The sequence below is a fragment of the Thunnus thynnus genome, chromosome 4 (genome assembly GCF_963924715.1).
Source record: "Thunnus thynnus chromosome 4, fThuThy2.1, whole genome shotgun sequence".
NCBI classification, from domain to species: domain Eukaryota; kingdom Metazoa; phylum Chordata; class Actinopteri; order Scombriformes; family Scombridae; genus Thunnus; species Thunnus thynnus.
In genome coordinates, this window is record NC_089520.1 from 18,967,539 (window position 1) to 18,994,392 (window position 26,854).

At 37.4% G+C, this 26,854-nt stretch overlaps 1 protein-coding gene and 1 long non-coding RNA gene across 3 annotated transcripts in view; one reads left to right on the plus strand and one right to left on the minus strand.

Moving 5' to 3' along the window:
* On the plus strand, positions 1 to 26,107 carry LOC137181471 (sodium- and chloride-dependent GABA transporter 2-like). The gene is made up of 15 exons (XM_067587203.1): positions 1 to 565; positions 889 to 1,073; positions 1,571 to 1,705; positions 4,917 to 5,057; positions 5,521 to 5,608; positions 7,703 to 7,835; positions 9,057 to 9,191; positions 9,363 to 9,466; positions 11,485 to 11,609; positions 12,387 to 12,499; positions 12,607 to 12,744; positions 12,971 to 13,073; positions 17,191 to 17,291; positions 18,658 to 18,828; positions 23,392 to 26,107. Exons 1-15 carry the CDS (start codon positions 558 to 560, stop codon positions 23,542 to 23,544), a joined length of 1,833 nt encoding a protein of 610 aa, XP_067443304.1. The 5' UTR covers positions 1 to 557; the 3' UTR covers positions 23,545 to 26,107.
* The window catches only part of LOC137181473 (uncharacterized), a 54,232-nt gene that overhangs the window by 21,679 nt on the left and 5,699 nt on the right, over positions 1 to 26,854 (minus strand). For both annotated transcript variants that reach the window (XR_010928153.1, XR_010928152.1), the window contains exon 2: positions 4,900 to 5,046. This is a non-coding gene — a long non-coding RNA (uncharacterized lncRNA). The remainder of the gene's footprint in view (positions 1 to 4,899; positions 5,047 to 26,854) is intronic.

Sequence of the window (26,854 nt, forward strand, 5' to 3'; positions counted from 1 at the left end):
ATATCAAATGTAAAGTGACAAAGTGAGAGATGAACAGTTTTACAAACATGCTATACAGTAAAAAATAATAAACATTAAACACAAACATAATAAACAAATACAGTGAGTCACGTAACTCAACCCAGTGGCTGTTGGTATTGTTCTGCATGATTTATGAGGCAAAGCTACAAATTCCCAATTGGCAGATGACCGTTGCCTGTACAGCCAGTGACATAGCAGAGACGACTCAGCTGATTTGGTTTAGTTGTTAGCAACTGTGCTAATCTTAATGACTCAAGCTGCTCCTGTCTGAGTGGAAAAATACAGCACGGAAGTGGTATACCTTGAACCTTTGTCAGAGCCAAAACTTTTTCTAGTGAGACCGCATGGTGTGCAGACCAATCCGACAATAATTAGGTCATAGAGGAGCCAAAAGGAAACCATAGTTACTTTGTTTCTCACTCTGGCTCTGCTCATGACATGTTGTTTGTGTAGAGATCCCGCGGTGTACCCAGCTGAGAGGAATACTGATCAGTTTGTTGTTGCTGTAGGCAACTCTTGGGGGAGGGGGCTTTGTGATGGAGGGGTAAGTATTCACTGTGTTTTTGTTTTACACTAAATGCATCGCTTTAATTGTGAAATGTGCTCCAGTAGGTGCAGCTTTCTGTTGAACACTCGCTGGGTGAAAACTTTCCATTCCTCATAATCCTGCAAGCTTAAGTTCAACAAACAAATAAATAAATAAAGCTTATGAGCAGTGCCAAACAATAGTCAGCTGAGTAGTTTTGTCTCTGTGCACAGCCCAGAGTTACAAATATTTGACAGTCCTTGTCCTATAAATGTAGAGGAGGTGAAAGAATTTTTCAGGTTGTACTATTCAATATTAATCTGCTTTTTGACCATGTCAAGAGAATTCCTCAAAGGAAACAGCCTTGAGGTGCCTGATCAGGATAACAGTCTAGTGAAGAAGACTCAGTTGTTGGACCGTGGCCAGTGGGCGAATAAGTTGGAGTTCCTGCTGGCTGTGGCAGGAACCCTGGTTGGACTGGGAAACCTCTGGAGGTTCCCTTATTTGTGCTACAAAAATGGGGGAGGTAAGTGGGATTCCCAGATGACAAAAAAATCATATGTATGCTTTTACATTTACTGTTTCCTGTACAAAGTCAAGCAACTGCAGTTAATCAAAATGCAATGTCAACACAAGTGGAAAAATAACCTTGACATATAAATAGATTTAAATGATAAGGAGGCTACTCAAGCGTCGCACAAAGCTGTTGTTTGTTATTAAAGAAACTGAAGTTTTTTTTTCTTTGTGTAACTAAATGTGAATCAAGGGACAAAGGAGACCATTCTTTTTGCCAAATCTGGAAGTTAGTCATTAACATACATTTCTTTAGGAAAAAAAGATTAAGTAAAATAAAGGTCTCCCTGCAAAGAACCCATGTGGGCCTACTAATACTGTATTCAGATGTAGCAATACAAAATACAGGAGAAGTCATGAACAATCTTGATCGTGTAAACTGGTGCACTTGATAAAAACAGCCTCCTTCATTTTGACAATATGTTTATACATTTCTTGTGTACCTCCCAGGTGCATTTCTGGTTCCCTATGTCCTATTTCTTCTCTCCTGTGGTATTCCAATGTTCCTCCTGGAGACAGCGATGGGGCAGTTCACATCTCAAGGATGCATTACTTGCTGGAGGCATTTCTGCCCCTTGTTTGAAGGTTAGTGTTGTAAGAGCAACTGAGTTGTGTAAGAGTAAGCGTCTGACTCTAGTAGGACACAGTCCAAGTTACTGTACCGCTTCATTCCCAAAATTTCTCAATAACATTTATGATTCTTTTAAAGGTTTGTTCCATTTCATTTCCACATACATTAATAACTATAGAAATATACATTAACAAAGTGTTTTGTAACACAAAGTATAATAAATAACTTATTAAATGAATGTGGCATTATATCTAATCGGTAAATATTAGGGATGCACAATATTGGATTTGCGATATGCCGATATTTCCAACTCATTGTGGCCGATTGCAGATACCGATATATGCACATATTTTTTTCCAGCTGGCTGAGGAGACTATTATGCATGCAAGCATAGATTGTACTAAGTATGATCAAGAAAAACAATATGTGAAGGAAGAATTTAGGAAGACTGGACTCAGGAGCTCAGCATTAAAACTTTAATGAACTTGCCAAGTGGGTGGAGCAGTAGAGTTTTCTTTGAGTTTATTAGACAGACAGGATTAATGTGTAGGATTTAATCTCTGGTCCACACTCCGGAGCAGAAAGTGGTGGTAATGTACCTAACACGCTGGTTGCCAACCGCCGTTATAAACCAAAAAGAAGAAGATGAAGTTTTTTATTTTTCAAACAGACTGGTGCATCCTGTCAGCTGAGGAATTTCTTATTTGTGCAGCACCGCAACACCTCGATGGACTGTGTCACCCTGATGGTCCTGGTGCTTCCTCCTCAGGCTCCACTTCACTCAGCTGCCCGTCAGACCCGCTGCTTCTTCCCACTTTAACCCAAAGAAAAAATCGGGGCTCAGTGGTCCAGTTGGATCCACATGGAGAGCCGGGGCTAACGTTAGCTGGGAGGCTAGTGGAGCGTTAGCCGCAGCATGACCGGAGGGAAGCACAGCCAGCTAGCACCTTTGCTAGCCTCCCAACTAACGTTAGCCCTGGCTCTCTATGTGGAGCACCGAGCCCCGGTTTGTTATTCGGGTTCAAGTGGGAAGAAGCAGCGGGTCTGACGGGCATCTTGAGTGAAGTGGAGCCTGCGGAGGAAGCACCGGGACCGTCAGGGTGACACAGTCCATCAAGAGAAGCACAGTCAGGCAGCGGAGGAGATGGCAACATATCGGCCTCTCATAATCAGCAGAATTCACCAGAGGCGATATTTCATTTTAGAGCGTTTATCGGCCGTTACCGATGACGTGCCGATAATATCGTGCATCCCTAGTAAATATATATTAAAAAACAACTCAAAACACTGTTTGGAGCACAGTTGAAGGATAAACTAGTCGAGGATAAACTTGTTGGTAATTTAAGAACAAAAAACCTACAATTCCTTGGGGAAAAAAAGGCTCCAAACTCAAGAAAGCACTATTGTCTAACTGAATCAGCTCTCATGATCAACACCTGTGTGTCGTAACAGACGTGATTATCAAACCTGAGAAACCTAAAATTAACTGGTGCTGAACACTGGTTCTTTTCACAGAAGATGTTTTTTGAATGTCACAGCAGGAAAATCACATCATCAATGTGTAAATAATAAAATGATGAAACTGAATTTCATTTAGCTGGGTTCATGTCACAGTCTTGTTTTTGTGCATGCTGGTTCACTGTCACTGCTCACTGAGACACTTGAATAGAGCAGAGCCGTCGTTAAGGACATTAGTATCACCTGTGCTTTTCCTGCTACGATAAGTCAAAATGACCATTATTTTCCCAGTTACAATGTGCGTTACAGAGAAAAGAAAAGAAAAGAAGCAAATAATAAAGGTGAAGGCAAATAAAAACAATAAGATCATTAATATAAAATATATAAAAATTAAAGGAAGGATGGAAAAGTACAACTCGAAGAAGCATAAAAGAATGCATTAAAAAAAACATTTTATGTAGGGATTTGAAAGACGTTACAGATATCTATCCTCAGTGGGCTGAGGTCATTGAGTTCAAGTGTTCATTCTCACCAACAAAATCCCTTTCACTCATTAGTGTGTTCTGTAAGTGTTGAAGCACTTACGGACAAAATTAGTTCCCACAAGTTAACATGTTGATTTTCCTCTGAGAGCCAGATATCATACTTGATACGAATCTCCACCCACTAATGCCAGCAAATAAGACTGTGGCACGCACACCCAAATGGATGACAGATTGATAAATGGATTGTTTTCTGACTTTTGTTTGAGCATATTATTCTGTTTACTTGCTCGGAAATATTATATAAGCAGTTGGTATCAACCAAGAGAAGCAAAGGCTGCCGATCCACTGTGCCAGTGTGTATAATGTGTGGAAATTTACAGAGACCTCCCTACAGGTGCAAAGACAGAAAGGCAATACTGTTGTTCATACAGTCAGTTCATCTGTTTTTTTAATTGCCAATGTAATTGTCATATGAAAAGACCAAAACCAAAAGTATGTTAGTCTGTCTCTCAACACTTTTTGTCTTCTCTGCCCATCTGTGTCACTGAAGAGCCTCAAACTCTTCAGTGTAGTAGTTTTTAGAAAATGTTACTCAAAAGGAGGTTAAAAAAAAAAAAAAATGTTGGGGACTGTTTTCAGTCATGGATTCATGTGATGCTTTTGCAACCAGGAGGATGTCTGATGGATGGCCCAAAATTAAATACAGTGCCAATGTTGAAACCGATACAAAAATGGAGGTTTACCACACAGAAAAATAAGTATAGTGTATTGAGCACAAAAAACAAAAACAAAACACAGAAAACAAACTAGCCGGAGACAGAGTGGCTCTGTTTACCTCTGTGATGTAGTTGTCACTCTCTCTTTCTCTGGAGATCTCCTTCCAACTGAAACAAGATCTCAAACTTTTACCTGTCACCAGTCAGTTAACCCTGGCTAAAACAGGTGTGCCAGCTGGCACAGCAAGAGGGAACTCTACACCTTCAGTCAGTGTGTAAAGCTTATCGATCTATACCGCACTGTGAGCGAGTATGCCCGTCTGGAGTGAATCTACCTGCCTCAGAAGCTGTGCCAGCTTACAGCGATCTGTCACCAATCTGCTTTACAGATGTGATCTGCTGATATTTTGAATTGATTAGTCATATGACCAACCACCCAACCCAGTTGAAACTACAACAAATAAACTCTCTTACAGACAACAGACTTCATACTATATGTGCAGCAGTATAATTTTGTCCATCATTATCAATAATCTACGTTAACCACACCTTGTCTGTCTCCTCAGGGATCGGTTACGCCACCCAGGTAGTGATTGCATATGCTGCAGTATCATACATCGTCATCCAGGCCTGGGCATTCTTCTACCTCTTCTCGTCTTTCAGCGCTGAGGTCCCGTGGGCCAGCTGCAGGAACACCTGGAACACAGGTAAGCATGCAGACAGATTTAATATGTGAAGAACAGACATCTGTGAGTTTTCGTCACGTCTTCAAATACCTGGAAATACCAAAATTCCAAGAAAATTGCTTACGCTCTTGATTGATTGATAGATCAAGTCATTGATTTCACAGCAGTCCTGTAATGTGTTGACAGTTATAAAACTGACACGGACACTCTTCATTCCAGCAGTTACAGCAGGTGTGGCGCCTGTGGGTAATGTGGTGTAAGGGTGTTTTCGCTGTGGTCGGCCCTCACTTCTAACGATATCAGTCAGACTTCTGATGAATTGGACAAATTTTAGCACATTAAGAAAGGAAGGGTCCTTCACATCTCAAATTATTATAAAAATGCTGACTGCTTTATTTGATGATTATATAATACAATCTCTGTCTCTTAACTTTTACTTTGATCAATTAAAATATCTCATTGTATGTGTTTTTCCTTCTCTTAGAATACTGCGTTGAATTTGATAAAACAAATGTGTCGTCCAATTGGACAGCAGGTGCAAACGCAACAACGCCTGCAACAGAATTCTGGGAGTAAGTGAAGTTTACAAATCACGCTTTTGAGGGGCTAAATATTGAAGGTGCATTGGTACCCTGTTGTTTTGTATTTATTTGTCTGTGGCAGTCTGTAAAACCTATAGGTGTTTTTTTATAAACATTAGTATGTAAAGAGGCCTTTTGGTTGTAACTGCTCAATAGTACCCAGTGTAGGATACCTGTAACCTGCACATTTAAGGAAGTTCCTCTAGTGCCACCATCAGTCCTAACGTCAAAACACTTTTTGAACTTGAAACTCTTAAACTTTTTTTTATGTATCAAGAACAAACTTTTTCTTTTTTAATGGCCCTATTTTAGTGACACAAGCACAGTGACAAGCACAAAGACTGTGTGGGCGTCTCCAAGCACACCTACTATTATTTTGGGTTATTTACTGTAGGTTCACTAGCACAAAGTGCAAAATGGCTGGATGAGGGTGAATATATATCGGAGGGTGTAGTGATTAATAAATCAAAAGACACTTCTTCAGGAAATTATATATAGTTGACTAGTATATTGAGGATAGAAATAAATAACAAAGAATGTTGGTGAAGCTGTTTAAATGATTGTTTAATTCCTGTGTATCTGATGTTGTTCATTGGTCACATTGTTTGGTAATTGGTCATTTGGTATGAAACAAAGTTGGAAAGGAAACAACAATGCACAGGAGGAGTAATGAGCCCTGGTAATGAGATATCTCCCACATAAAAAGAATACAGAGTTATGACTGACGAGACTGATGCATGTATAAAACTGTGGTTATTTTGTCGCAGCCAGGTGTTGACTTAACGTAATTGAAGTGGACAGCCGTACATAGTGGCACTGCACTCTAGTGCAGCATTTTTCTAATCACATATTTATCAACATATCTGTCCTGCTGCCTTTCGTTGGCTGCAGGGATTTAATGAACATCGATCAATGTAACTGATTCACCACCATTCCTGCTTGAACCACATTGTTATTTTTTTATTTAAACACATCTACTGGTGGGAGAGTGTTTAATTGAAATAGTTTATTTACATTTTAAGCATTATTCCGTTATTTGCGGCAAATATTTAGTTTGCTCCGGTTGATAAATTGACTTTGTGCCAGAAACAGATGTGTTTCTGAGACTATTCTCAGTGCAGACACAGTTTCCACCAAAACACAATTTGAATGAACCTCCTTCTTGTTTGCACCTCCCCTCCAGCCTCTGACAGGCAAAATGAATTTCAAGGTCAGGAAAGTACTAATCAGTCGGCACACTGGTTGTTGCGCCTCCATAATAACAGGGCCCTAAGTTAACTTTCTTTGAGTCAAGACGCACCCAACAAACAAGAAAAAAAAAAAAAAGTATTTGGCTGTACAACCGAATTTGGCAGAAAAGACTTAAAACAGGGCGTCAAAGTTCCCATATTGCCGAGTCACGCTCAGTTTACTATCATATCTCGTCAGGCAGTTTCAGAGGCAACCAATCTGACTTGAAACACATTTTTTCTGCAAAGTTGATCCATTTTTTAGGAAATGTTAAAGAAAGCACCACTGGGACAACTTTGATCTCTCTCAGGGAGGATTTTCTTTCCCCAAACCTTTTGACTATGATTAATGAAGTTGACTTTGGATAAATGATATCATTTAGAAAAGGAGTCTGTTTGATACTTTATATTGTCCCACACTGACTGGCCAGCTACATTTTGACAAATAATTACTCGTCCATCTTTCTTCCCTATCAACTTCACTGTGTTACATTCTGTTTTTCATACGCTGAGCTACAAATGTCTGGTTGTACAAGAACTGACATGAGCGCACTGCATTAGTAATCTGTAGAAGTGTGAAATATCTCAATTACTCATATTTACCCAAAATTGAAACTTTACTTCTGTAGGGCCAAAAAAGATTTTTATCATTTTTAAACATGAATATGGTGCAATGTAGTAACAACACCATGTGATCAGTCACAATGATCAGTTGTTCTTCACTATTATAATAACCTTCTTTATTAGTTTATATTAGTCTTGAACAAAGTTCAAGACTAATATAAACTAAACAGTGTTTTTGTCTCCAAACTATTTGTCTGCCCCAGTTTTTGCAATATGATGTTTCTCTTTTCAGGAGACGAGTACTGGGTATATCTAAAGGGATTGAGGAGATCGGTAGCCTGAGGTGGGAGTTGGCCTTGTGTCTCTTACTGGCTTGGATCCTGTGCTACTTCTGTGTGTGGAAAGGAGTGAGATCCACTGGAAAGGTAAAAAACTGTCATTTGAGGACATAGGATTTTGTATATGTGGGTGCGTGTGTGTTCCTTTCATTATAGAATTTAATTTTGGGATCACATTCAATTTTTCAATTTATTTATATAGCACCAAATCATAACAAAAGTTATCTCAGGGCACTTTTCACATAGAGCAGGTCAAGAACGTACTCTTTAATTTAGAGAGACCCGACATTCTCCCATGAGCAGCACTTGGCAACAGCGCCAAAGAAAAACTCCCCTTTAACGGGAAGAAACCTCAAGCAGAACCGAGCTCTAGGTGGGCGGCCATCTGCGTTGACCGGTTGGGTTGAGAGAGAAAGAGGGAGGGAGGGGGAGAGGGGGGAGAGGGACACAGAGAAGCATAATAACAACAATAATAACAATAACAATGATAAATATAATAGAGATATGACTAATAATAATAATAATAGCCAGAGAGGGGATCTAACTGAATATGAGAAGTATTCCTCATTTGACGTTTTGATGATGTTATGCTGGAACAACCCAATAATAAACCCTTTATCAGAGACACTTAGATATTTTCCTCTTGCCATGTTAATACAAGATCAAGGTACACTGAGCCTGCTCAACATTTTTATACATCTCACAGAGCATAATAGGATATTAATTGCTTTAACTGTATCATGTGGTAAACCTGTGTGGAAACACACTCATTCATTCAGGGTTTTCCTTTAATTTGTCACCTGTCTGTATGTTGTATGTTGTGGCTTTTCAAGCTGGCAAAGGAAGGTTGATGAAGAGAGCAAACAACTTTAAAAGGAAAAATTTAAGAGCACACAGGGCGGGACTGAGGGAACATGAAAGCATATTTCTCTCTCCATGTCTTTTGGAATTCTCGGTTCTCCTCAACAACTTTGAAAGTAACATTTGCTGCTAGCATTAGTGATAAAGTTCACAAATCACTGACAGCCAGTGGCAACTTGTCATGGTAATGACATCACACTTCCTATGATTGAACTGCGGTAAACACACATAGAAACTGATGCTGGTCACAAACATGGACTTTGTATCAGTCTTTGAGAAGACCCAGCATACAGTGCAGTAATTGATTTACAGTTCAATGTTACCCTGTATTTGATCGTTGTTTGTACTGTAGCTGTTGTATTGCAGTTTCTTCTCAGATTCCAATAATAAATGCTTTTTGAAAAATAATTTTAAAAAGAAAAACCTGCCTTTGTTTCGTGTTGACAGGTAGTTTACTTCACAGCCACTTTCCCCTACGTGATGTTGGTGGTTCTGTTGGCTCGTGGACTCACTTTACCGGGAGCTATGGATGGCTTAGCTTTCTACCTTTATCCTGACCCGACAAGGTTGGTGGACCCTCAAGTAAGTAATAAAGTCAACAATTCAACATAAATACCAAGACAAGCTGCCAGCTCAGTCGCCTTCTGCTGGAAGCCCAAATACTGTAAAATATCTGAATTTCACCAGTCTCCATTCTTACATTAGTTTAATTAGTAGAAAATTTACTAACATTTATTTTTCACATTTGATCAGGTTTGGATGGACGCAGGGGCACAAGTCCTTTTCTCTTTTGGGATTTGTCAGGGGAGTTTGACAGCTCTAGGCAGTTACAATCAGTATAACAATGATTGTTACAAGTAAGTGCTCCTTTGTTTCCTTTTTAATTTGAGTGCACCATCAGAACATGTGCAGAAAATTGGCCTGAGATCCAATTTGTCTTTCATTGTCTCAAACATCCAAATATTTGATTTGACTTGAGTCATATTCATATGTCTGTATGTACCCTTGTCTATTATAGAAACATATATATCCCTATTTTATGTCAAATTGTTCTCAATTAATGTTTATTGTTTCTAATCTTTGGTTTAGTACAAAAAATTGTGATGCAATATATTGCGTAAACTTGGAAAAGTTAAAAAGACAATTGCTCAGTTGATAAGATCCTGAAACCTTAAGTTGAAAATGAAAAAAAAATGATAAAAGGGAATTCAAATACATTTCTTCAGCCACTTTTAAAGCCACTACAGTGATAACTACGGTACAGTCGAACTTTTATGTGATCATAGCATTTTTTTATTATACTATTTATTCTATTCTTTTCTATTTTCCTGCAGTCTTTATGCAATTTTCCTCAGGTGCAAGTCTTTTTTTTTTTTTTTTTTGCATCTGTGCCTGTTTGGTAACGTCCTAGCACCAAACAAGCATACTTGCACAAACGTGGCAGGAGAGGTGCAGCTGAGGCTGTGTTTATGCAGATTAGGTGTGCAATTTTGGTGCTTATTATGGCATGAAATTGCGTCTGTAATAAAACGTGCTCAGACCACCTCTTATCGCACACACAGACGCAGGGCAATTTTTGTGGCTTCGGTTGGCAGAGGCACAAGCAAGTTAAAATTTGCCCCTTTCAGTTTGCTACACATTTTCCCATCTACTGCAGATTGATGTGAAAATCAAAACCCAATTTTTAAGTAAGATTTTTATCAATATCATCCATATGAGCATACTCCGGTGACCCGGAACTCAGAAATACATCCTGTTGGATGCATGAATTTCCCACAACAACTTGTAGAACGTTGGATCTTTTCCATGTTTATTAAACAGCTGTAGTCATCACACAGCGGCAGGAACGATGCGCATTTCATCTACAGTCTCTGATTTGAGAGAGCATAAATGAGGACTTTTAAATATGCAGAGGAGGAGTAGAACTGCGTTTTAATTATCCTATAACCACAAAATAAGCAGCAGCACCGTTATGCCAGCAGCTGCAGCACACGTGAGAATCAGCTCTATTTTCATTCTACCATTGTCAGCATATTTGGATTGATGTATATTAATATTTGGGGTGTCCAGAATGTATCTCTCTCACTCAGCCTCTCTCCCTCGTTTCACCTGTTGCTGCGTTTAAAGGGGACGAGAGGAGCTCATGTGATTGGTCATCACTGAGGCTCATCCAGACTCCACCTGCTGATTCTGTATTCCTCCCACTATTAATGCGTTCAGTCTCTCCTCGTTGCACCTGGCTGCACCTGGATGAGCCCAGAGTGTGCCAGTGCTGGCTGTCAGGAAAACTGCAATAATGTTTCAGTCACACTCACATGCACCAGGAATTAAGACTTAAATCTGCGCCTGCGTCCTATTTCAGGAAAATAGGGCTCTATGAGTTGCTTTCAGCATGTATTGCTGTCTACCACATTGTGTTTTTTGATACCACCACTGGGGGGCATCAAAGTAAGAAATGTTTAAAGGAGATGAAGTCTAGTATTGTAAAGCTTTGAGGTAGTCAGGCATGATTAAAGAAGTGCTGACCAGTTTCAAATTGAAAGCTCGACTTCAGGTCAGAGATAACGAAAGACAGATTAATAACACCCAGAAACAATTCACCACAAGTTAATATTTACATCAGTCATCTTCAGTGTACATAAAGTACAAAATGTTTTACCGCCCTCAGTATATAATATTTTTCAAACTCAAGACTCAAACACTGTACAAAGACAATAATTTGTGTCTTGAGCAGCCAAATGTATTCCAACAGTACCACTATCTCTATCATGCTCTACTGTTTTCTTTTCATTGAAAAAAACGAATTTACCAAAGAATCCTTCATTTATGTTAAATACTTTCTAATATTTGGTGTTTTTCTTTTTTTTCTCCTCAGGGACACATTTGTTCTGTGTTTGGTGAATGGCGGGTCAAGCTTCGTGGCAGGGTTTGCTATCTTTTCAGTTTTGGGGTTCATGTCCTATGAACAAGGACTGCCAATATCTGAAGTGGCCGCATCCGGTAAGAACATCACAACACCACTTGTTTAACAGTATATAATCACTTATATAAATACAACTCTGTTTATGTTAAGAGCTCCTTTTAAATAATCATAAAGCTTGTAGACAGAGTGGAGAGTTTAGCTGTTGTTTGTGACAATCATTGCTATGATTCATCAAGCTATTGAACAGTCAAATCTGTTAATTGAGTGGGTTTGCCCTGATTTCACCACAAATGTTTGTATTCATTAATTCATCTTAAATGTAGTGCTCAAAAATTTTAAAAAGATTTAATACATAGTATTTTTTTACTAGGTATGGTAAATGGTTAGAGCTTGTATTTTAATTTTAGAGACAATCTTCCTTTCCTTCCACTAAAAAAACATTTTTTCCACTGAAACACTGCTGATCAAGTATTTGCCAAGTTTTGTTTCTATGACAACCATTAATCCTCCTTATAGGAGGATTACATAAACTGTGAATATCAGCCTTGGTGTATTGGCAGATTTCTGTTTCTTTTGCTCTGTTACATTATATAGTTTGTTTGTAGGCCAAGTAAATGTTTCTGCTCCAAGCAAGTGAGCACCAAATTTGTCATGTATTAACAATAGAGCTGATTAATCAGTGGGCCAATATTAGCTTATCAAAGATGTATCTGTATTAGCTGGTAAATAGCAAGTACAGTTTAATATAGTTTCCCTAGAAAAACAATCTACATTCTATTATAATAAAAAGGTTGTATCTCCATTCAATGACACAAACAAAGTGACATTAAATAACAAAATGTGTCTAAATACAGGTCCTGGTTTGGCATTTATTGCCTATCCACGGGCAGTAGCCATGATGCCTTTACCTCAGTTGTGGGCTATATGCTTCTTCATCATGGTAATCCTGTTGGGTGCTGACACACAGGTGAGATAAAAATGTTTTTCATTAATCAGATACTAATGCTCAAAATATTTATGCTTAGGTTTTTGTTGAAATGTTTGAGTTTGATCAGTGGTCTGTGTCTTTGTCAGTTTGTGAGTCTGGAGTGCCTGATGACCTCCGTGACGGACATGTTCCCCACTGTTTTTCGGAGAGCTTATCGTCGAGAATTGCTGCTGCTTTGTCTCTGCTCCATCTGTTTCTTTCTTGGTCTCCTTCTTGTCACAGAGGTGAAAACTCTACTTTGTCTCTCACATCACTTTTGGTGACTAAAAGTTAGTCTCTATACCCTCTAAAAAAGGTGGTGACCAACAAATCCACTACCCTTTTTTAACTTACATATAGTCGGTACTGTAGCACATTTAACTGCTATAATCCTAATCTAATTAAGATAAATTAAATTTGTACAAGAGTGATGTTTCTTGTGCACTAACCATTGTCTGTATCTTTCTGCAGGGGGGCTTGTATTTCCTTCAACTGTTCGACCATTATGTTTGTAGCGGCAACAATCTTCTCCTTCTTTCAGTGTGTCAGTCGATAGCAATGGGATGGATATATGGTGAGTCATCCTGTCATGCATCAGGCAAAAATATACTTCAGACAGGTTTGATTTTTATGCATGTTGGAATTGTGTTTAATCTATCAAATTGTAAGGTTTTGACATGGTTAAAAACAGAAAAGGACTGATGAAAAGTGTAAAAGTTCACTGAATAGGTAGCCTACCATGGCACGTAAGACGCCTTTATTTCCACACTTAGATTCACTGAGCCATTTATTACTGAAGGCCACAATATGAGCTGCTGGTTAAATTCAGATTTGTAACCGTTTATTCCAGCAAATCTGAAACATCTGAGTAAAAAATGCTCACTGGAACCAAAAAACTACCCCCCAAAAAACAGCCTTTTCAGGTCAGCACATTCAGCTGCTGTGCAGCATAATGGATTGTTGTCTAGTGTGCATTGGGCTGAGGGGGTTAATTTATGCAGAGATATGTCTTAATATTCTGCTGAGGCACTCCTGGCTCTCTAGACCTCTCAGCCTAAATGTTATACTTTTGTTCAGACCCAAACAGAGTCTGGTGGACTCTGGTTTGTCCACCAGAAAGCACTGACAAGTTTGACTATAAAATGTCCAGGTCAGTTACTTAAGCAAATTTGAGAGATTAATAATTGTCTCTCACATATGGATACTGATATCAACCTAAAATGAACAGAAAGATTTTAGGTTTTAAAGACATGTCTGAATTTACTGTAAGCTTCCTCTTGTCTTAAAATAGATTTATCGTGGTTTTTGAAGGCTTAAACAACAGTTCTTTTAGTCCGTGAGAAGCTGCAAGTGTTCATTTTCTCCTAACTAAGGCTGCTACTTATGATTGTTCTCTAAATGATGGTGAATGAACCACATTTTAGGTCTGGGTTGAAAAGCAGTGAACTCGCCCCTGAAATTACATGTTTACCCACATTTTACTATTGATGTTCACAGGGATTTAAAGCTACAAGTGAACCCTGAGGCTCCATACATAGCTTACATAGCTTTTGTGCATCTGTGCCAATTTGGCATGCACTTCTACCCGATACACTTTGTCAGCTGATTTGCCAGATATTTTGTCCTCACTCTAATTCCTATGTTCTCTCTAACATTCATCTTTGTTCTTCCCATCACTCATGTTTAAGCTTATCTAAGCTTGAAGGCCATTGCTGTAGATCCTCTTGAGGAGGGGTGTTTGGTCTTTTTTCTTTGAATGTGAATACATACAAAAGCTCCAAGAGAACTCTATACATTCACTTTATAAAAACGCGTCCTTCACGCTGCCATCATGTCAACAGGGATTTAAATACTGCTTCAGAGGGATTTAAAGCCCTGCTCCAGCCAGTGTTACTTCCTGTTTAACGGTTCTTTCTCAAACAGAGACTGGGGGTGTGGTTAATAGTTGGACGTAATCCATTACCATGGCAACAAGATTGCCATTCTAGCGCACTGGTGATGTGTCGTAATGGTGGTGATATTATAGCCTAACCTGTCCACTTACTACAGTATTAGCTGTATAGATTAGGTTAAATGTCAGTTACAGAGATATGTGAAATCAATCGGTGAAATCAGATGATGGCTTCTTTATTGATCGATGGCCGGTTCTACGAGGCTGCAAAACATGCATTGCACTCTCAGTTTAATATTTTGCACCCTCAGTTAAAATTTGAATAATAAATGCCTAATACAGCGTGGTGGGTCTTTGGTGCACGGACTGTGTGGACGTCTCCATGCACACCTGCTATCTTGGTTCATGTAGGCCTATGTGCAGCACCGCAATGTGCAAAAGGGCTAAGTGAAGGTGAATATACATCAACAGATGTGGTGATTAATAAGTACTCTCAGCGAGTCACATCGCTGCTCTCATAGCTCTGAAACAGTTTTGCCAATCACAGTTAAATGTGATAACAACAGTTCAATAATTCAGAAAGCTTTTCTTCAGGAAATGTCTGGATGATTCAGAGTGTCCCAACATGAACACACATCACTACAAATCAGCACCCAAAGACAGATGGAGTAGTTTGTTTTTTTTTTATCAGTTAGTTACAATAATAACGATAGTAATAAAAAAAATGTTTCTAGGATTATATCAGACCGACACTATTACAGCAATAATTCTAATCTATCTCACCTCGTACATAGTCACATAGTTTAGTAATTAATGTTACACAACAGTCTTTGCGCTACAATGTGTTTCAAGGATAAAACATGAGACGCTACTTTTGCTAAAAAGAAAGTTGGAAAAGAGGCTGATGAACCCTGCTGACTCAATGTCTCCTTCATAAAAAAAACAGAATAATGAGTTATAACCAACCAGTCTGATGTGTGTGTGTGTGTGATTATTCTGTAGCAGCCTGGTGTCATCAGATGGTTTAATGAATGTAAATACAGTGAACGGTTGTGAGTAACAGCACTGCGCTCTGACTGCAGCGTTTTGCTATGGTCATTCTTCATCGTTCCGTTTTCAAATTTTTGCACTTTGAGCGCAAAATTACCTTATTTGTCAAAAAATATTTGGCAAACCGTGTGACTAATCAACACTGTCAGTAAATGACTCAGAAAAATATGAAATATCTTTAAAATGCCAAAATACACTGGAGGTGGGCTTTAAGGCTAGGGTGAGAAAAATATGTGATATGACAAAGTAGCACATATTATAACACTTTTAATGATTCATAATGTTACTTAAAATGTTTCACAATGATGTTCATACCCCTGAACAATATCAAATGTACTTACTACTATTAAAACGAATTGAAAAATATATTTTCATGTCACTTTTGAATACTGATTCTAAGGTCTTCTGAATTGTCAGTCATCACCATAAGAAAAATATTATACTGTACATAAATCACAGGTAGGTGCAAGGCTATTAGAAATCTGTATCAAGTAAAATATAAATACATTTAAATGGACAACATTTCAGGATTCAGCATGCAGAGTTAGTCATAGCCCATAAATTTAACACTTTGTCCTTTGTCATTCAGTATTATAAACTTCCCTTACTCTCAATTAACATGTTGAAAGTTTTACATGCGATTAAGCTTCTTTAATATCATACAATAAATAGGCTTGATTATAAATCAGTCATTTATTAATAATAGATGTTAACCCTGTGAGTGTAATTATACTTATGTAACAGAAACAGCCATAATCTATAAGTCATCAATACGGCAGGTATTAAGAATATTCAGTCAGTCAGCTGTGAGAAACTTCTGCATGGTGTCAATGAACATCATCACGGTTATTTGTAAAATAAATTATCTTATCTATAGTTCTTTACATCTAAGTGGTAGATCTTCATAACCTGTGTTGGAAGTAATTCCATTACTTTTGGCGGTAACTAAAAATGTAACTAATAATTTTTTCAAATTAAATAACACAATTACTGAAACTTAAATGGGCTCGATACTTTTGTCTGTTGTGAAAATAGTGAACAAGTGGCAGTGTGCAGGTGGCCTATCTATTATCTATTAGGCCTATTAGGATAAGAAATTACTGTCAAATGTCTGAGAAACAGACATTTGACAACATTTCATTTTACACTGCCGAAAGAGTATTAAAACTGACTTGTGTACTAGTGCTTGATTCGAAGGCCTTTAGAGGATCAAAACATATCCATTGTTTTTTTTATTGTTCCACAACTTACTTTTCATCATAGTGATAATGGGTACAATGATAAAGTTTAACAGTTGTTCCACACTGTGCCACAGCAACATTAAAATAATATAGCTATATGTGCATTAATAAGAGAATTAAAGCAGACATTTAAAAGTAATGAAAAAATTACTTTCCCTAGTAACTAATTAATACTTTTACATACAGTAATTGGTAAAGTAATTAATTTACTTTTGAGAGCAATAACTAACTAATTACTAATTTTCAGTAACTTGCACTGTTACACTGTTCATGACACACAGTTCTTTTTGTATGCTCCTTTTACTCAATATTTGACTAATCATACAATTATTGAGACATTTCATTAACAACTTTTTGAAAATTACCCTCAATCCCACTTAATATATAAATGTGACTTGCAAAATCTTTTGGGTTTTTAAATGAAGTGTTTTCAGCTACTGTTCAAAATGCTTTTTAATCTCTATGGATTTTAAGTTAAAACTAGGTATTTACTTTGCTTTTATGAACAGGTGCAGATCGTCTGTTTGACAACATTGAAGACATGATAGGTTACCGACCGGGGCCACTAATGAAGTTCTGCTGGCTTTACATTACCCCTGGTGTTTGTCTGGTGAGTAGTTTATTCTATCTGTGTATAACATGGAAAGTTATTGAGACTTTTCTATGAGAAAGGCATTGAACAAATGAAAGCTGAAGCAGTTTTGGCTAAACTCTTTTTGGTTATTAACTTGACATTTTTTGTGTGATCACAAACTAAATCCATTGATGTTTGGAGTTTCCTGCCAGTCTTTTCTTGTCCTCATATTTCATTATTGCCTCTCATTCGCTTACAGCAGGAGCTGAGGAATGAGGAGGAGATGAAGGTTTTAAAAGCAGGGATTTTAAGAGTTTCCTGAGAATTTCATTTTGACAAACACGCCACGTCAATGGTCTCCATTTGGGGGGATAGGCACACTATTTTCTTTGCTATTTAGGGTGAAAAAAGAAAACAGGTGTATTTTTACAGCAAGAAAATATTGCCTACTGTGATGTGGTGGACATACTGAGGGAGAACGAGAATCATATGGCCATCTGTGTTTATGGTATATAATGCAGGAAACATAAGACATGGTAGATGTTGACATATAATAGAACAAATATTCTCTTTTTCTGATACCGTTCCCGATCACCCATCCCTCCCTACCGTTCACTTTCTACCCTATACAGCCTGTGAGCCAAAAAACAAGGAAGAGGGATTGAGATGAGTACAGGTTAAATGAACAAATATACAAGACCAAACAAAACCACAACAATACACATGATGATGGAGAGAGGGGAAGAAAGAGAGAATAAAACAAGACTGAGAGTCATGTTAGCAGCTCTGTGAGACTGTACTGTACTGTACTGTAAATGCTAACATTAGCATGCTCACAATGACAATTCTAACGTGCAGATGTTTAGCATTTATAATGTTTCCCATGTTCACCATCTTAGTTCAGCGTGTTAGCATGCTAACATTAGTTAATTAGCACTTCACATAAAGAATAGCTGAGCTTGATGGGAATGTTATTAATTTTGCAGATAACCAAACTATCGGACAAATTCACATTTTGACCTGATGGTGGCGCTAAATGAAAAGTTAGGGGATCATCAAAGTTATTATAATTCATCTTGACGGGGACGTGAATGTCTGTACAAAATTTCATGATAAAACATCGAGTAGTTGTTGAGATATTTCAGTCTAAAGTGGTGGACTCACCAACCAACATTGCCATTCATATTAAGCCACACTGCTTTAGAAATAAATAAAACATTATTTATAGAAAAAAATGTTAAGCTTTAGTATGTTGATAAACTTTAGTACACTGAGACCCCAGTAGACATCACTGTACTAGTGGTGAAGCAAATGTGTCGATTAGAGATGTTGGTGAAAGCGTTGCGTCATTTCAGTGTTGTAAATAAAACTGTTGTTTTGTTGTTGTTGTTGCTGCTGCCAGGGTACCTTCATCTTTTCAGTGGTGAAATACAAGCCTCTCAAGTTCAACAAAACCTATGTCTACCCAACCTGGGCTTATGCTTTGGGCTGGTTCCTTGGACTGTTCTGTGTTCTGCTGGTACCTCTGTGGATCATCTTTAAAGTTACTCAGATGAAAGGAACGATATGGCAGGTATGTACTCAGTAAAGAGCAAGGAATACTATGAAAACCCTATTGCAGTCTTATGCAGTCATTGTAATATTAACAGGGCTGTAACTAATTATTTTAATTTCTCCACTCCAAGATGACATCTTCAAATGTCTTGTTTTGTCGAACTACTAGTCCAAAGCACAAAGATATTCAATTTAAAAACAAAAAATCTCATTTAAGAAACTGCAACCAGAGAATGTATTTTGTTTAATTTGTTCTCATTTCAGAAATTATTTACAAGTGTAGTTTCAGTTTCATTAATTCTTCATTCATTGTAATTCTAGTTTTTAAAAAAGTAGTGTTCATGGAAGACTAACAAAACTAAGTTAACGTAATATTTTTTGTATCATCTTTGCAAGCCTTGAAATTAGTTTTATGGTTAATTTGAGGCAGTGAAGATAATATAGAACACAAATGAATAAGGACTATCCTCTTTATTAATGAGAATCATGGTGAGGTAACAGCTCACTCCTCAACCGCAGGGAATAAATGGTTAGTCACTCAAGTAAAAAAAACAAAAACGCAACAATTACAAGTACTGTTGTACAACAAGCACTGAAAGGAACAATTTATCAATTTGACAATTTTGTGGTCAAGGAATGCAGCTGCACATGCCACTGTGCTTGACAAAAATACTCCACTTGACACTAATGATCCTCAAAAATGTGAGAAGGGTTAGAAGTGACAGGTCAGGCTTTTCTATGTGCTCTGTGTTTGTATGTTTGCGCCTCTATGTGTCTGTACAGGCTGATATTTATAGTTGTTGATGATTATTTTCCCACCATTTTATTTGACGGATCAGCATGTTGTCCCATTTGTATCAAAGGCATGGTACACTGGATGGCAACTATCATTAAAAACTGGGGCAGCAACTAACATTTTTTGTCATTATTGAGTGAAAAGATGATTAATTTCTCAATTTAGTCAATGACTTGTCAGAAAATGATGAAAGATACCCATAAATATTTCAAAGAGCTCAAAGTGACAAATTGCTTGTTTTGTCTGATCAACAGTCCAAAACACACAGATATTCAATTAACGATATATTATATAAAAGAAAGAAAGGCAGAAAATCATAACATTTAAGAAGTTGGAGTGAGCATTTTTTATACCGTCAACGTAACGCAGCATCATCTGGCAACTTTTTTAGCAGTTTACCTCAACAAGATGGAGGATAAAATTGTCACTGTAATAATTTTCCAAGTTTCTTAAATCATGTCTAATAATATTATAAATCTCTGGGCAGTGTTAGGACATCTAATAAAGCTTAAAAACATATTTATCTATTAATCAAACTATTTCTGCTCTCAGTCACCCTTCTTCACATAGCAGACCCTAAACCTGGCCCAAACTGACCAGGAAAACCAAAAAGTTACCATTAGATTTGTCTGGTTGAAAGACTGATCATGTAGAAATCAGGTAGTTCAGACCGAATCTTTCTGTAAACAAACAATAATGATTAAAACTAGTAGTTCTCAGGTTTGTATGAAAATGCATATGCTATGATACATGTTGTATACCTGAAACAAATCTAATAGTGTGTTCATACCGAACACAAAGCAAATTTTTCACACAGTGAGATTACATACAAAGTCAATGCAAAGATGCGAATAGAAAACAAGCATTTTAAAAGTTGTTTGCTTGTCATCTTGCAGACAGAGCTGACAAAGCACAAATTCAGACTTTTTTACAAATCGGCATCATGATGTAGTTATTTCGACAACTTTTTAATCCATTTATTGCAATTAAATCACAGCAAAATCTAAGTTTATTTTGTGTTAATACCGCTTCAAGGTCTGTAGTTGTCACCTGGGAAGTGCAGCAAGTCAGCCAATTTTGGGGGGGAGTTTTGTGTGATGGGTTAATCACAGTTAATCGCAGTTTATCACAGCAAAACAAACAAAGAGTTGGGAATGTAGCCTATGTCTCAGTGTTTACAGATAAGTGTCAGTGTGACTGTTATTAGCAGGAGGACTAAGTCATCATGATGGCAGGCAGGCTGAGCTTCAGTAACATCACCATACTGACTCCCTTTGTCCAGGTGGGGACTAGCTGGTGTCTGCTGTTGCTCGCTGGCCATTTGGGGCGAATAAAAAAAAATGTTCCCACAGTCAAACTCAAATGAGTAATGTAAGGCAAAAATTTGCTTCAGGTTCAGTGTGAACTCACCATGCACAAAGTGAATTTTTGCTTCATGTTATTTGCACAAGTTTGACCGTGGGAACATTTTTTTTTATTTGCGTTACTCGCGCAAGCTTGACCGTGGGATTATTTGTGTATATTCGCGTTACTTGTGCAAGTAATGGTGTGTTCACACCAAACACGAAGCAAATTTTCGCCTCACGTTACTCATCATCTGTTTTTATTCGCATTACGCACACAAGTTTGCCAGCGGGAACATTTGTGTTTATTCACCCCAAACAGACAGTGAGTAATGGCAGGCATCGACTAGTCCCCGCCCAGGCAATCGGAGTCAGCGCGGTGATGTTACTGAAGCTCAGCCTGAATGCCATCATGATGGCTCAGTCTTCCTGCTAACAACAGTCATACCAACACTCACCTGTAAACACTGAGAGATACATTATCAGCTCTTAAACTGCATTAACAAGGCACACAAAACTCCCCCCAAAAATCTGTTGACTTACTGCACATCCCAGACAATAACTATAAACCTTAAAGCCGAGATGAAATGAAAAATGCATTTTTTACCCTTTTAGATCACATCTCCAGTCATGCTGTGCACCTATTTGACAATATATGCCCAAAAAATACAAAAAAATCAATTTCTTCATTCTTATATCAAAATCCAATGATGATTTCTTCCTGTAAAACAAAATAAGAAGTCTGCTTACCTAGGCTTCAACCAACCAATGTCAACCAATAATACCATGACATCCACCCATCAATCAATTTGCAACTTTTAGCGGCACAGAGCTGAGATTCATTATGACATGCCCACTTTTCAACATTCAAATCAAATTCCTCCTATATGTCCTATGTCCTGCCTGTCTATCCATTTTCACTCGGAAATATGTCAGGATACAGAGGTTAAATACTCTCAAATTGCTGTTTCATCTGGACTTAAAAGCAGTATGAACCCAAATTAACTTAGATTTTGCATTTGATTTAATTACAATAAACGGACCAAAAAGATGTTGAAATAACTACATCATGATGCCGATTTGTCTGAAGTCTGAATTCATGCTTTGTCAGGTCTGTAGGGCTGTAGTCAACCAAAGAAAATCTTGGTCGACTGAAATCGTACATAATCTTCAACTAATCGATTAGTCGCGGGGGAGGGGGAGGGTCAGCTGTAACGGGGCAGAGTGCATAGTGAACTCCGCAGTCACACATTTCTCCACGTCGGTTAGGCTAACCCATTGTTCTGTTCTGAATATACCCCTGTTTTCAGGTAATTTGTTAGTCTGTCCCTCCCACCGCAGGAAATAATGGATTAATCCTGGAAGGCTGTTGATGTCACACTTTTCTCCTTATGAAAGTAACACGGAGATTATTCGACCAATAAGAATTTGGTCGGACCATATCGACCAGCTAATCGATCAGTTGACCAGGACACTACAGCCCTACAGGTCTGTCCACAGGACAACAAGCAAACAACTTTTAAAATGCTTGTTTTCTGAATGGAGTTCAAATCGATCAGAGCTATGCTTTGCAAACATTAGCTGTTCCATCCACACTCAAAATAACGTCATCTAAAGGCATAAATATGGAGCAACATGACATAGATATCTACATACTGTGTAACTTTAAAACTATATTAACTAACTGGCATTTAAGATGTAAGATGTATTATTGATGACAGCACCTGGGGTGGGTGTGTGACTCAGGTATTAGCTCCAGCTATGTTAGGTTGAGAAGCAAAAGTGAAGATAAATCAAATTTTTAATTCCAAAATCTTAAAAAAATAAACTCCTCCCACTGGTAAACAGCTCTGGTTTACAGCAGAATCTGGTGTGACTGGTATGGTGGTCCAGTGTGTGTTTATTCCTCCAGAAGTCATTATCCCCCCGTCCAACCCTGGGATACACGCAAATTTTTTGCTTAAATTGAACATTTTCAACTCACGCGAATGACTTGCGTATTTGCATGATTTGTGTCACGTAATTCGTGTCATTTGCATCTATTCAAAAATAGACGAAAATTTACATCTATTTGCGTCTTTGCATTGATTTGTATGTAATCTCACCACACGAAAAAATTCACTTAAAGTGAACACACCATAAGAGGTTTTTTTTTTAACTATCAACAAATGGATTGGATAATTTAAATATTAGTAGTCAAGATGAGACAAAATTATTTTTGAATGTGTTCACACTGCAACTCAGAGTTCAGTTGAATACAATCAATCAATTGATTTGACGACCTTAAGAAATAGGGAGGAAAAGTGAGGGAGCCTTTATACTGTTTGTGTATAGTCTTTCATTTTTTTCAATGTGTTCCTGCTGACCAGTTTGGGAGACCTACTACATTGTACTTAAATATTTTGTCTAATGGGATTGTTGTATCAACAACCTGTCTCCACAGAACCTTAATCAGCTTTGCCGCCCTGAAATCAAGACGCACAACAACGCAGCAAAGCAACCTGAGCAATGCCCTTTGAACCCCGACAACACTCTTTCTCCTGCTGCCAGTGAATACAAGGGAAGTGGTGGAGTTGAGATGGAGATGCAAGTCTGAGAAGCTGAACATTTCTAAGATTTTTTTATGTCTTTTTGTGTAGTTTTTAACTCCAGTTTTACAAGTTAAGCATCTTTAAGAAATTATGATGAGCAATAAATTCTTCCAGCTCTATTAAGTTACCAAATCAGGTCAGCAAAGTGCACAATAGACAGACTTGTTGTGAAATGCCTCTGCTGTAGACCTACAATGATTTGGTAAACACACAGTATTGAGAGGAGTAATGCATTTTAATAGGTATAGTAAGTTAAATCAACATTTCCATGTGTCATATGTCAGCTCCAAAAAGGATCATGAACTGCCAATCTTGATATTCACTGTCCATTAAAATCCCAATCCCATCCCCCAAAAAACAACAAAATGAAACAATTTTTTTTAACAATCCCCGGCTCCAAATGGAGTGGCAGCTCATGTATAGATACATTGCAGAAGGTCTTTATAAGTGGATGATGTTGCCTTTTTTATTTGTGGATAGAAGCTTGAAATATATATTTGAAATGGTTTGCCTTATACAAGCTTTGCAACTACATGTCCAGCTGCAGGGCAGATTTAAATTTCTATTTTCTGGCTCTATTAGCTATCTATATAATATATTTACTTTGTGTTACATTTATTTACCAACACATATGTTACTATATTAAGCTATAATGTGTTGTAGCACAGTGGGGGCCATAAACCTGAGTCTGTTATCAAGACCTACAAACAAACTACTGCTGGCAGTACATACCGTACATCATATTATGCTGTGTCAGCACAGCCATCACTTCTCATTCAGTGATGTGGTTTATTTACAAGAATTCACACTCACAGTTTATCACATGAAGGAATATTTTGAGTGGTTTCACTGTGCACAAACATTCTGCTTAAAAACACAACAGACTTAATGCTAGTAATACTGTTTTTTCTGAGCTAAGTTCTGACATGGCACTGTGGTTGTTAGCCCTTGATTAATGATTGCTCTGCTTAGTAAGTGGTTACTGCCAGGTTGAGTGGCAAAGTGAGGCTGATTTCAAGCATTTAAGCCCCTTTCTGGATGGAGAATGTGAGATGATGATCTCTTTGAATCACCACAAAATCCAGTTGAAAAGTAAAATGCACTGCTACAGATTACACTTTGCAGCACCAAATTAATACATGCACCAGTTTTAATCACTTCACCTTCAGATTCTGGATATATTTTGGATGAATTAAAGAACTATAGCGCAGGGTTTCGACCCTGATTGTAACAGTGAAGCATTCAGAACTTGCTACGGTTCTGATTAGAGCCTTTGGCAAGCTTCCTCTACATTGCAACAACTGTTGATGTTTATGAATACTGTAGTGCTTGAGAAATTGGCCATACCAAACTGAAAAATAATTCTTGGAGATGAAGTTGAAATATTTGTAACTGACTGCCATAACCCTAGTATTAGGAAATTACCCTGACCACAGTGTGTCTATGGTGAGGAACATTAAAGTTATCAAAAAAATTCAATGTGAATTTAAAATGTGGAAATGCATCTGGAACTTGCAGCTCTGCCCAAAATGTATGATTTGACAGATGTTTTAGTGAATGCTGTGCAAACAAAACACACAACACACAATTATTGGTAGTGGATTCAGACTTTTGGACCCCAGACATAATATGTATTATGGCAATGTAAGAAATTAAGTCTAAAAGTCTTAATTGTTACAACATTGCACCTGAAGCACAAATCCATGTACTGTAATAACTACAATAATATATAGTATATAGTATAGTATTTAAGAACTATATGCAGTGCAACAGCTTGCACTGAGTTTGGAGTGTCAATGGACTTATACTGTTTTAACCTTCCTGTTGTCTTCCCATCGACCATGCAACTTTTGCCCTCCCGGGTCAATTTTGACCCTGTCTGGTTTGACTGTTTATAAAGCATAAATCATAAATTATCACCCAGTTCTGTGTTACACCTTTTTAGCCATCTCCATTCCAACTCATTACCACAAGTTTTACACTTATTTTTGTAATTTATGGTCAATAGACCCCATTTACATGAAATTATACCTCGTTTTTCAGTAAAAAAAAAAAAAAAAAACAGCAGAAATTATGAATTACTCTAAGTATAGTTGAGATCAGAGGAAAATATGTTGATGGATTATCACAGACTGGTATATGTAAAAGTTTAGTCAGGATACTGTTTTGAGACCATTTCAATTTTTTTATGACAGCACATGACAGCTGTTGTCCTCCCGGGACAAAATTGGCCCAAGGACATTAACTGACATTAAACTGCTAAAAAATATTGTTTTCATGCCCCTGAATGTATCAATCTACTTAAATAAATAGCAATAAAACATACAAATAACTTCAAATTCACATGATGTTACTGATTTGAGGATTTCCTTTTCTTCTTGACTTATCTTTGATAACCTCTGTTACTCTCACTGAGTTATTTTAGAGTATAATATGTAATGCTGGTCTGTTCCCACAACAAGTAAATATCAGGTTACTCAGTGTGGACTGTCTATCAGAAATGCAAAACATTTTGTTGACAAATTATATTCATGCTATGAGAAATCAATAAATTGTATTTCATGTTGAGCTTGTGTGACTTTGAATTCATTTTTAGTGGTATTTGTACATTGTATATTTACAAAATGTTTTTATTGTATATTGTCCTGTACTGGACATTCATTTGATTAGACACAACTAAAAGCATCCCCATCCCTTTTCCAAAGAATGTAGACGGGCTTACACTACATAACATATCTATTACAATCTGAAAGGGAATTGAAATTATAATATGATTGACAAAGATAAAAAATAACTAAGTAGATTAACTTTAATGCTGTACTTAAGTACAATTTTGACATACTTGTACTATACTTCTGTATTTTCATTTTATGCTACTTTATACATCTACTCTACTACATTTCATTATTGTAATTTTATCTACACTACATTTATTTGGCAGCAATACTTAAATACTGTAGTTACTTCAGATTAAGATTTAATATACATAATATGTGATCAGTTTATAAAATATGAATAAATGTTATCGGTTAAATTACCCAACAGTATGAATCAGCGCCACCTTGACCAGCTACAACAAAAAAGTACTACTTACATTTTCACGCATCAATAATAATGATCAAATAATAAGCTATAACGTAAATCACTGACAGGGTCTATTCTGCATGTAAGTACTTTTATACTGAAATTCTGACACTTTAAGTAGATTTTGTTGCTGATACTTCTTTACTTCAGGACTTTCACTTGTAACAGTGTTGTATTGCTACTTTTACTTGTGTAAATGGTCTGAATACTTCTTCCAGCACTGACAATAGA